This window comes from Barbatula barbatula (assembly GCF_947034865.1).
Source record: "Barbatula barbatula genome assembly, chromosome: 21".
Taxonomy (NCBI): Eukaryota; Metazoa; Chordata; class Actinopteri; order Cypriniformes; family Nemacheilidae; genus Barbatula; species Barbatula barbatula.
The window spans coordinates 18,773,747-18,786,333 of NC_136784.1; the positions used below are offsets into that span (position 1 = coordinate 18,773,747).

The window sequence follows — 12,587 nt, forward strand, 5'->3', positions numbered from 1 at the left end:
AGACCGATCGGCGTGTGACATCACAGTACCGCGAGAGCCATTAAAAACAAGGAACTCCTGTCGGCTCTCCGACTGTCTCTCGCGGTACTGGGATGTCACACTCCGATCCATCTGTGCAGAGCCTGTCAGCCCATGGCTCTCGCCAATCTTAGCGTTTCGAGTCAGACGACGCTTGCGTGTTTTGTTGCCACGTTCAAGAACCATAGGTTAGTTACTCTACTACACGGTTTGGTTTAGGGAGTGGGTAAGGGTAAGGGTACCGCCAGACTCGAAACACCAAGGATTTAGGCAAAACCAACAAGCCGTGCCCACGGATCTGACTTGCTAGCGGTTTGTCACGTGGCCACGAGGGCGCTGCCCATTACCGGAAGAACGAAGTACATCACAACGGAAGTCCAGAGTGAGGAGAGGCCCCGAGCTTAACTAAGGTATTATTCTTATTTATCCAAATTAACAGATAATTCACAACGACTGAATTATTCTATTTGCAGTAAAGAAACGAAAGCGAATCTTTGTTGGGAGCGCGTGATCCCAGAAGATGACGGCATGATGGATTATTGTATGCTAGTGGTTCTGATGGTTTACAGTTTAACGGTTTTTTGTGGTTCGCGTTCATTTATGTTTTGTTGTTTGGGGTTAAGTCATCATGGGTTCGATTTCAAATGAAACAAACAGCGAAATTGTCGTGTGACATCATTTCATAGTAGCGCTTTTTTCTTTTAAAGTATGTTTGGTTAGCGCGTGAGCTCAGCATTGGCTGATCTGAAATCAGTTATTCTCGAAATGACACTGATGCGTGTTTATATTTGTCAGTGTTATGCGTTTAATTTGAATTAAATTAATTAATTAAACCAATGTCCTGATTCCCAGATTTACAAGCAAGTATATTGTATGCATACATACGATGCTATTCAGTCCAGACTTCAAACAGTCTTCTGACGTGTGTTTAGTTATTTACTGTCAGTGGAAGTTTAACAACACTGTGTCGGTGTCATATGGCTGTAAGAGTAACAGTTAGTTATATTAACATTGTGACGTAAGTAAGTAAGCAGTTTGTTGCCACATTGTTCGTTGAGTTGTATGATACTAACATTAGTACTGTTATTGAGTTTAAGGTCATGTGTTTTATCTTGTTATCTAATCATCACGGGGTTAAGGTGACTGAATACTACTCTTGAAAGCCAAATGCACTATTATTGTGTATTACCACAGTTCAATATACACATTAATTGGTTGCTGATGCCAATTTCTGATCAATTTAAAATCATCAGCATTTCGGCTATAGCATTTAAAAGGCTGATACAACATATTGACTGTGTGAAGACACGGAATTATATAACATACTGGAACTATCCGTTTTATATTACACACATTTGTGGAAAAAAAACCCTCTGAAGGTTGAATGTTGTGTTTTATCTTACTTTGTGCCTCTCTTATAATGTTGAAAGTCATAATGAAATCAAAATTGACAATACTTTATTTAATTTAATTTTGCAGTGTTTACTATCGATGACTAAATTCATAATCGTCGATCACAAACGTTAACCCTTCCTTCCAACAACGTTTCATCTCTTCATCAGTGGTGGAACTGTTTTGCCGGTCTAATGATTCAACAATTGAAATCCCATTCCAATTCTCATTTCAGAAGCCACTTTAGTCAGATATTCATCACATTATGGAAAAAAAGGAAAGACTTTTGCAGTTGTCATTGCTGACATTTAAAAGTATCCAATCCGTGGTCAATGAAAATGAGTTGATGATAAAATAAGTGAGCAAGCGACTCGTATTATTGTTGGAAAATATCATTCCCATCAATCAAATGCATACCTAAACATCAACACAGTTTATTTTTGTGTTCTGAAACAATGTTTCTCTGACATCAGCATTTTCAGGCACTGACATATTTCCTGCTCCAGTCCTCCTGGTATTTCTACTGAGACATCCATCCAGGGCCTCTGGAATATCCAGCAGTCATGTCGTATGGAAGAACAGAGCAGCGTGTCGCCCCAAAAGATTTCAGCAGCCATATCCAGACATGCAGCTCCAACATTCAAAAGATCACACAGAACAGTAAGTTCGTCCCTGTGCTTTTCCTTACTATTACTTCGATTAGAAAGTTTTAGCTAATTGGTTTCGACGGGCTGTAAATATTGATATAAATCTGCATTCTTACAATATACATTGTAACGAGAGGCATGCATGTTAAATTTCACGATGCTACTATGTGTAATGCCAGTATATTAGTTTGACAGCACAGGCTGTACTGGATGATCTTCCCTGTCTTTCTGAAACCACGGATGTCCAAATTCGCAGTTTTTCAGGAAATGGAAAAAAACTACTTTTAAAATGATTAACTGCTGTGTTGACAAGCACTTTTTAATACTTTCTATTCATTAGATATTTGCAATACCAAGTGATGACGGGGTGACTGATATTGATTTATGGCAACAACAAAAAAAGATATGAGGTTTCAGAAATACAGCAGTATTACTGGGAATATAACATAAGTCATGTTTTTCTATCAATTTAAGAGGTTTTTAACATAATATATATATATATATATATATACTGTATATGTGTAAATATATTGAGTGAAATTTTTTATGTAATTATATAATTGAACATGATCCTACAGGACACATAATGACTGTTGTCATAGAAGTCGTCTCAGTTGTGTTCTGTTCCTCTCTGTTACATTTTATCCAGATGTTCTTGAACACATCAGCGATAAGTCCTTTGTCAACCGATCTTCTATTTATTTCTTTGTGAGATTCACACACAATGTTCTGTAAAGTCATCTCATGTGAGAGACCGGTTTTCTGGACTTAATATTGACTGTTCTAATTGTGCATTTTCTGCATTAGCGGCTCAAATCAAGAGCATGGTCAACCAACTGGGAACCAAACAAGACACAAGTGACCTGCGGGAGAGGCTGTGAGTGTTCCTTGTTTATTTTTGACTGTGCATTTATTGCACTGTGCTCTTATATTCTAAATATGTCTGATTTGTTTACAGTCAGCAGGTGCAACACTACACAAACCAGCTGGCCAAAGAGACTAACAAACACCTAAAAGACCTGGGCTCTCTCCCTGTCTACCTGTCCGAACAGGTGCGTGTCTACATGCTATCAGCACATTTATTAGACAGTTTTGCACACGCTGTTTTTAGGTTGTCCAAATTTACAGAGTCATTCTGCCTATGTCATATTCCCAGCAATATTACTTGTTTTATCAACATTTTTCTCCTAAAAAACAACATAAAAAGCATGAAATAACAGAAATTACGAAGTGACCATGTGGCCTCTTCCTAGTAGCCACCTTACAGCTCTGCTCATTCCCTTTACCAACTTCTTGAGGTGCATTCTGCGATCTGTACTAGGCACCTTTTGCTCCTTTTCTTCAGTGTCCACTCCAACTACTTTTTTATTTCAATAAAATGAAGAAAAAGACATGAATTTATATTTGTTTATTTTAAAGGGGTCATTTGAGGCGGCCTAAAATGAATATTATTGTTTGCTTTAGATGAAATACAATCTGAAATCACGATTTAAGGTTTAAAAATGCTGTATTTTCCACACATGTTTGTTTCTCCTCTTTGCTCCGCCTCTCTGAAACGCGCTGATATTTTACAAAGCTCATCGCTCTGAAAAGCGAGGTGTGCTATGATTGGCCAGTTCACTAGTGCGTAGTGTTTGGTCGAATACTGCACGGAAATGAAACGCCTCTTATAAACAAACAACCATATACATCATAAAGAGTTTGTGTGAGATAGAAACAAGCTCGCATTACAGCAGGGAATGGTAACATAATAAATACTGCGAGTGCTTTGGCCCTTCTTGATCAACCATTGTTATGCCATGTATCGTCGCTACTCAACAAAGACAATAAACCCCATTATAAACACAATATTTGTGCCTCTAGTGGAAACAGAATTACTGATTATTACAGATTTTTTTTCCAAATTGCGCACTTGTTTGCATTTGCAGATCACACAAAGAAACAACAACATCAAACTCAACTCGCGTTAGTCCGTAACAAAGTCTTTTACAATGAAAACATACTTACAGGCTGGGAATCTGAAGCGCAAGACAGTCCTTGCAGAGTTTTAACTGTTGGAATTGCCCCACTTTTTAACAAAAGCTTCCGTGCACAGCCGATCTTGATCTCTCCCAGATTCGTGAATTGCACTGCACACACTTGAATATTCGGACTGTACCTTTCTGTAACAGTAATGTTCATAAAATTAACCATTTGTTTTTTGTTGTATTGTATTTGTTGTATTGTCTTTTGAAAGGGCAAATAAAGAGGCTTTCGTTTCGCAACGAAACACACATTTACATTTAGGCATTTGGCAGACGCTTTTATCCAAAGCGACTTACATTGCATTATCCTATACATTTATACATGGGTATCTGCACCCCTGGGATCCAACCCACAACCTTGCGTTGTTAACGCAATGCTCAACACATATCATTTTCGCGACATGGCTGCGCCTGTGACGGTACAAATTTGATTTACAAGACTGCACACCTTACTTTAGTTTGGCGTTTAGATTTGGGCGGTTTTAGTCAAATCGTGCCACGAACTGACGTAGATAAGGTCTGGGTGAGCATTCGCTTCTATATAAAATGCATCTTTTGTTTCTGACACTTACATTTTTGTAAGTGTCTAATACATGCATGGGCAACTTATAACACACCAAAGACAAAGAAAAACATGTATTTCCGGCGAATCGCCCCTTTAAGCAATTTAAGCTTTTGGATCACAAAAAGAATACGAGAACCGTAATATCAGTCCACGCTATGTTTCCAAACCTTTTTACATGGGGTGTATGTTCGAAGCTAAACTCTGAAGTGTTTACAGAATAACCACACCTCTAAGCTCACTTTTTAACCTCAATAAAGAATAACGACATTAAAATGTACATTTACATTACATGCTTTGGACAGACACTTTTATCCAAAACAGTACATTCAAGGAATATATTTTACCAGTGATTCAAACAATGACTTTTGCACTGCTAACACAATGCTCTACCAATTGAGCTACAGTTACAGTATTAATAATTTAAAAGAACCAAATGAAAAAATACAAAGTTTAGAGGACAAGATTTTGTAATTATTGTTTAAAAGGTGTATAAAAGTAAAAATGGTTTCATTTGTTCTTTTAACAGAGGCAGCAAAAAATCCAGAAGGACCGGCTGATGAACGACTTCTCAGCTGCGCTAAACAACTTCCAGGCAGTGCAACGTCGAGCCGCAGAGAAGGAGAAGGAATCTGTGGCCAGAGCTCGAGCAGGATCCCGCCTCTCTGTAAGAGACATGTATATTCTCTCATTAAATTGTGGCAAAATCCCTCCGCTTCAAACTCCCACTGTCTGCTGTTTACAAAGGCAGCATCATAACCTGGTAGAGGTTTTAGAAATGTTTTACAAATCAGTCAGGGTACTTAACTTAAATAAGTTGTTCCACTTCTGCATTAGTTCTAAACACCTGTTTAGCCCTCCAGGATGTTAAGATGCCTTTAGATGTCTCCCTTCTCCTTTCTATAAGAAAAAACTATGTTTATTTTTCTAAAACATGCACGATTGTTCTTTGAATAGTTTGGTGCTCAGCGCTTCACATTGTCAAGAAGCTAGTTTACCCAAGATACAATGAAAGAGAAGAGGACATATGTGTAAAGTAAATGTAAACTAAAAACAGGTATTTCAGCATAGGAGGGAGGTTTATTGTCTAAGGAAGATTAGGAAGTAACCGTAGCTTTATCTACCCATGAATAAATTCCTCAGGTGTTATTGTGCACATTTGATCTGTTTTTATAACCTTTCATGAAAATGTAAAGTCTCTTTCTGGTAGTTTCTGGCAGCCCTTCTACTTAATAAATACACATTCTTTGAGGTATTCTGGAAGATTTTATTGGTTGCACGTTACTCCAATGAAATATTGTCTTAGTTGTTTCATCAAACTGCAATAAATTGACTCTCAAACAGCTGTCCTGATGTCCCTCGCAGTTTATTGTTTTGTGATTTTACTACAGGCTGATGAAGGGGGTCATGATGATCAGCTGGTGTCCTTTGAAAAGTATGTTCCACATTTTACTTTAATTTAGTGCTTTGAGTTGTAATGGACCACCAAACTAAAACGTTCTGTGCATGTGTTTATGCAGTAATGATGATTGGGGTAAGACCACCTTACAAACCGAAGATACAGCTATAACAGAGGAAGACCTGGAGCTCATAAAGGAAAGAGAAACTGCCATTCGACAACTTGAGGTTAGCTTCAGCCTTTTCCTCCTAAATCCAGTGTTCACGGGAAGCATGTTTAGAGGTTTTCTTGTACTGTATTGTTTACATCTTTAAGATCCATATCAGGTGATCTGTCTCGTCTGACAACTTGTAATTGAATCATCCGAGATTAATGTTAGTGCCGTGGGTAAAATATTGAAGTAAATTTAGTTTTTGATGCCGAAGTGATGTATTTGTTCCGTGTCTAAATTTCTCTTTTCCGTGTCTAAATTTCTCTCTTTGCAGTCTGATATTTTGGATGTCAATCAGATTTTTAAGGATCTTGCTGTAATGATTCATGATCAAGGTGAAATGATAGGTAAGAAAAAATAAGTTTACAGTCTGTAAGTTCACAAACATTGATTGATCTTACTCAAGGGCCTGGAGTCTGGACACACCAAGCGTCTGTTGGTTGTCTTTGAGCGTCGGATAGTTTTTTTTTTGCAATGTTCCACAATGTTTTTACTAGTCAGTGCACACATTTTCAATTGATATTTGATTAATATAAAAAGGTCTCATGACTAAAATGTTGTTCTCTTTATATTTTAAGAAACAATAAAAAACCAAACAGTGAGTGACTTCTCTTCCAGTTTCCCCCAAAGTTGGAGTACAGCATTTCTGAGAAATGGTGTTGAAAACTAAAATCAACACCCAAATGAACAATTCTGTGTAATCAATATTTGCTTGATGTCTGTTCTGTTAAATAATATTAACAAGCCATCGAATATATAAAATATATATTATATTTCAGCACATCATAATCAGCAAAATGTATTTTCTTTTATAAAGTGAGGCAGATCTCGCGTCGTCCTTATAGAGTTATAAAGTCAGGCACGTCCTCTTTATAGCTCAACAGTTATAAAGTCAGGCTAGTCTGATCTGTACAGTGCAAGGTTTTGTCTCGTTCATATATGGTTACAACCCGATTTGCAGCCCGCAGCACAGAGCAGCAAGAGTCTAGTGACAAAAGTGAACATTTTTTGGAATCACCATGCCGTCTCAACAGGGTTTAGTTTGATGTTTCGCGTGTTAAGAAGCCCTTATGCCAATGTTCAGTACAAGTATCGCTTATTAATGTTCTTCTGAAGGCTTGTAAATGGTTGTAATTACAGACAGCATAGAGGCTAACGTGGAGAGTGCAGAGGTGCATGTGGAAAGAGGAGCGGAGCAGCTTCAGAGAGCAGCTCAATACCAGGTTACAACTTTACCAAACACACTCGCACACACACACACACCAGAGCTTGAATACCAGCATCCCACAGCACAACCAAAACACAGGAAAAATAATTAAAAAATATTATTTGCTATGTTTCAAAAGCCAATTTACTGACAACTCGTAGGTGCATTCAATCTGAAAGCTCCTATAATTCCCTCATATGCTGCCAGTTGAAAATCATCTGCTTTTAATCAAGTGTCTTTGTGTCTCCTCATATAAAGTGTATTATTGGCTATTATTAGATCAGATGCTACTTGTGTTATATATGCTATTAAAATATTTCTATCAGATACTAAAAACAATATAATAATCCTGCAATTTAACGAAGACCCAACATTTTCTGTTCTTCATTCCACTGTAGCAAAAGTCCCGTAAGAAGATGTGCATCCTGGCAGTGGTTCTTTCCCTAGTGCTGCTCATCATTGGCATTATCATCTGGCGAGTCTCCACCGCGTGAATTTCCTTCCTCTTCCTTCCCTCTCTTTTTTTCGTTATTTATATCTTTGTTTTCTTTTTCTCGCTCACAAACCCTGTGCCATCCATATAGAGAGGAAGGTCAGTAGCAACACCTGCAGATTTGTCTGTGGATGTTTGCAGGGATAGTTGCAATGTAAAGTGAGTAAACCGAATGTAACATTCCCTTTCCTCTCTGGACCTTTAATTGATAATGAAGGAGGATGAGATTGCAAATGTAGTGGGAAAAGGAATTCTGTACCTTAAGGCTTCATTTTGATTCTTGTGATATTTCTAGCACTAACACTACCTTACATGTCCAAGTTAAAGCAGGTCGTTTCATTTCGACAGGTTTGTTGTAGCAGTATAAGGTGTAAAAATTGCACTTTTGTTCTGCATCTTGTAATATAATTTTGCTTTGGCGAGTTTTAGATGTCTCTACTGAAAACTACACTCCTGGGAGTTTAGGACAGAATGCTTAGATGAGCTGCAAAAGCATGACATTTTCAACCAGATAACATGATGTTGATGATGTGTATAACCAGTCCAATAGTAGAGTTGCAAGTATGATGCAGCAATGACACCTAATGCTCAATCACAAATATCTCTGAACTACAGTTTCAATACTGTCTGCCTATTCTGTGGTGTTAACTCATCGTTTTATTGTATAAGTCAAATCTATGGTGATTATTTAGCTGTAAATGTGTTGTATAAGAACTTGTAATCAATATTATGGCTGAAACAGATTTGTATATTACAACATGAAAATTCTGAACAATGCATTAAAATGATGTAAAACAAATCCCCTAAACTTTTAAAACATGCAAAAATGATTGTCTTTGTATGTAAAAAAATGACTGAGTGCTTGAGTAAAGAACTATGTCTCAATTACGTCTGCACTCCTGATTGTGAATGTCAGATTCTTGCTTTCCATGTTTTAAGCCATGTTAAATAGTGAATTGAGAATGGGACTGGTCTGGATTGGTTACCGTTATAGACGTCTGAAAGTGTACACTTTTATTAAATGCAAACATACTGTAGAAAGTTCAGTTCCAATATAACCTTAATATCTTTTATATTGACTGAGTAATACCATATCAAAGTCACATCGAAATCATAGTGAAATGAAGGGTTGAAGTCATGATCTCTGATGCTCACAATTAAATGATTTTCACAGGTAAGAGCAAAAACATATTTTGATAATAAAGGTCAAGGGTTCCTTTGTAGTTTAGTTACCAAATCATACAGGTTTGAAATGACAGAATGCCAGAAGTTTAACTATTCCCTATCCACTCTGAGAAGCACATAAGCAGTAGTTGTTTTACATGGTGGACAGGCATTGAAGGAACATCCTTATATAAGCAAAAACTAAAAGTTGTGACCAACAGGCATCATTCAGATTTTCTTTTAGAGATGTATATATTTAGTTCCCATAAAAATGTCAAAGACCAACAGCAGAGGTCAGTGTGAAGCAGGTTTTTAAGAAAGTTTCTTCATGTATCGTCTAAGCATAAAGATCTGTCCCTATAGCCAGCTTTCAAGCATGTCTCTTAGAAATACCCATGAATTAAATGTCTTTTTGTGCTTTGCCTTTTGATTTAGAATTGGTTCTTGTGGTACATTCAGACAGTAAACTCTTACTAATGAGAAATCTCTTTCCCACAAAGCCTCTTTTTGGGTTGAAAGAAATTATGTCTTCATGCATTAACTTTAAGATTTAAGAACAGATGCACAAACCTAAAATAAGTCTGTGTCATTTAACAAAATGTCTAACCTTTAATTGTTCTCAACATTTGACTCATTATTAGTCTGACTAAGCCAATGTTGCGGGCCTATGACTGAACCCAGAAATCATGATGAATGTGTTGTTCACATTCTGTGGTGTAGTAAGTGTTTGATGCCAGAAGCTTCTTGCCCTTTACAGTTAAATGACTGCTGGTTACAAATTAAACTTAAAATGCAACAGATGATGTGTAATCCTGCTTTTAGTATTGTGACTATTGTCATAATACTTGTGAAAAATTGTCAATATTCGGCAAACTATAACTATATGTACAATACATCAAGTGCGTTTATGTTGGATGAAACGTTACATTCAAGAGCGTCTCTAGATTTATGATTTCTCTGTGAAGTCTCTGTGTTCACAGCTGTCCTGTGTAATGTTAGCAATTCCAAACAATTAAGCTTTAAGATGAAGCAAAATTCCAGGTGTGTTTTAATATGAAATAAAGTTCCTGGCTTGGTTATGTTGAGCTGTCTGCCATGAAGAGATCTCATTCAGCCATGTAGGTTTCCCATCAATGCTGCTCACGTCCTTCATTTAATGTCCCGTGGCTGGGCAGGATCCTCAGGTGAATCCTGAAAATGGTGTGGAATACATTGGGCTGGATAATGGGTGTATATACTGTATTTTAAGATTGATGTTTGCTGCTTTTCCTGAGCATCTATTGTTAATCTGGCTCCAAACCTCCAGCTGAGGTGTCAACATGGGCACAGATTGTTCTCTCGTTTGATCTCTTTGAGATTTCCTGATCTTAATGAGTGTCTCATCTTTGTTCAGGGTTGAGGAATCTTAGGTCACATGCTCCATACTGAGTTGTTAATGTAGTTAATGTAGAGATGGGCTCTTTAACCGGGAAATTGCAAGGGATCTATCCAGTTTGATCTAAAAAAAGTTATTTTGAATATATTATTAACATATAATATCTTATAATAATAATTCATTACACATATATAGCGCTTTCTGGGTACTCAACATGCTTCACATCGATGCGGGGGGATCTCCTCAATATCTATAATATAAAAATATTAAGTTAATAATAATACTATAGACTGGCAGTCGTCCCCATTCTCTCCCCATCTCTCCATCCTCCAAGGTGCCCTTGGTTTGGAAACGGTTAAAGACCCCTGTTGGAGATTGAATTAGTGTTTTGATGATCCATATTGTAAATTAATGATACTACTTTTTTACTTACTTAGAGTGGGAACCCCTTTTTTAACCATGTGCCCAATATACTTTAAGCTGTTGTTTTGAGGCCCTTCCTCAGTTGCTGTTGAAATGTTGACACTTCTGTTTTGTGAACACATCTCACCTGATTCGCTCTGTCAACCTTGAGACCCGAATGGGTTAGGTATTGTTCATATGCGAGAAAAACTGTTTCGCTTTCTGAAATATGTTACTGCAACGTTAGTGTCACTGAAACTGTAAACACGAGACAAACTTAATTTTTCCGATTGCTGGGTGAACCAGATGAAGTGATTTATGATTTATTCAAAGGGTATTGTCTGTACTTATACATTTAGGGAAACAGTCAAAAAGTTTTTCCATAACCTCTCACAAATAATTGTATTCGTATCCACCGTATCTGTTTTTTTATTGTGCTGTTGAGGACCTGTTCCCCATTTTCTAAATCTGCTTGTATCCCAAAAAATGCTGCTTGCGGCTTTATTTCTTCTTGGCATTCTCGTTCTTTTTAATTGGGGCTATAGCACACTCCAACTGCACACAACTCCAGTTGAAATGTTACATAACCAAGCCACAAGTGACAGTCAGAAGTTTGGTTTGTTGTCCAGACTCTTTCAATATAACACTAATGTCTCATTTCCCCCTATGCTTATGTTGGCACACACAAACACTGGCTTACAGCATGTACTTTTTGACACATCAAATCACGCTCTTATTGGAGTAGTGAAGGACTTCTCTGTTTTCTGTCTTCTGTTGTCCTTTTTCTGCTAGTTGGTTACGAGCAGGAATGTCAATCAGGCTGTCCTAAAGTTGTAGTTCAGGGCTTTTTAAGCCTAGGCTTAATCAAATGTTAAAATATAACAGTTTTGAATTCTAACAGATTTGTAAAAAGATTGATGGTAGTGCACGTAATTAACATGAAACTCTTGCAAAGACCGTAATAAATGTTTTGTGTGCAAAGTGACAAATACAAAGGATTACACAAACATACAATACACGTAATAGTAAAAGTTTTGGAACTCAGGTTATATTCGCATTTATTCTTTTGGCAGGCAAGTGGCTTACGGAAAAACCCAATGTGATTAATCTTACAGGTGCTGTAAAGCAGTGCCATATTTGCCACATTTCAAGAATTAGTCGTCGAAAGACTACTAACATTTTTGTGACAAGGTTGTGATCTCAGCAACAGTAGCGGTTTGAAGTTTGTATCAGCATTGAGTGACAGTGAATGTGAAGTAACTTTGTGTCTTGTTCATTGTACAAGGACACTGATTACAGAGAATGGGAGTAAACGTTCATTTGTAGGAATGTGCTGCGGTAGGAAGATTCAGAGGCGGTACTGAAGACCAGCGTACGAGTCTTGAAATTTATAGAGGGCAACTTAAGATCGACAACAAGCAGACTGCGATACTGTATATCCATTTTACTGGTTGAACACTAAGAGCACTGCAACATTCTGAAACATCAGCATATTCCTACTACCGCTAAAGCCAGTTATAATCATGTCGAGAGAAATGAAGAGTTGAAAGTATAGTCAGTAAAATGGTTTTGATTGATTTATGTGATGCTGTAAAACATTCATTTCACTGGGTAGCAATGATGTGGACAAGTTTAGGTTTAACCTATTTGTTCAAGTTTATGCCCAAGTTGTGTTTTCCTGAAATAGATTATA

General features: G+C 37.3%; 1 protein-coding gene across 1 annotated transcript; it reads left to right on the forward strand.

Annotated features, from left to right (window-relative positions):
- The first annotated feature begins 69 nt into the window (after positions 1-69).
- Positions 70-9,128, forward strand: stx12 (syntaxin 12). The gene is made up of 10 exons (XM_079485490.1): positions 70-428; positions 1,884-2,070; positions 2,865-2,934; positions 3,016-3,109; positions 5,173-5,310; positions 6,035-6,078; positions 6,164-6,269; positions 6,528-6,600; positions 7,394-7,476; positions 7,859-9,128. Exons 2-10 carry the CDS (start codon positions 1,974-1,976, stop codon positions 7,952-7,954), a joined length of 801 nt encoding a protein of 266 aa, XP_079341616.1. The 5' UTR covers positions 70-428; positions 1,884-1,973; the 3' UTR covers positions 7,955-9,128.
- Positions 9,129-12,587: the final 3,459 nt, after the last annotated feature.

Excerpts from the sequence above, each read along its gene's own strand:
- stx12 (XM_079485490.1), top strand. The coding sequence starts at position 1,974 with ATGTCGTATGGAAGAACAGAGCAGCGTGTCGCCCCAAAAGATTTCAGC. Across the intron at positions 6,079-6,163 it reads CAGCTGGTGTCCTTTGAAAA|TAATGATGATTGGGGTAAGA; the intron begins GTATGTTCCACA and ends GTGTTTATGCAG. Across the intron at positions 6,270-6,527 it reads CTGCCATTCGACAACTTGAG|TCTGATATTTTGGATGTCAA; the intron begins GTTAGCTTCAGC and ends CTCTCTTTGCAG.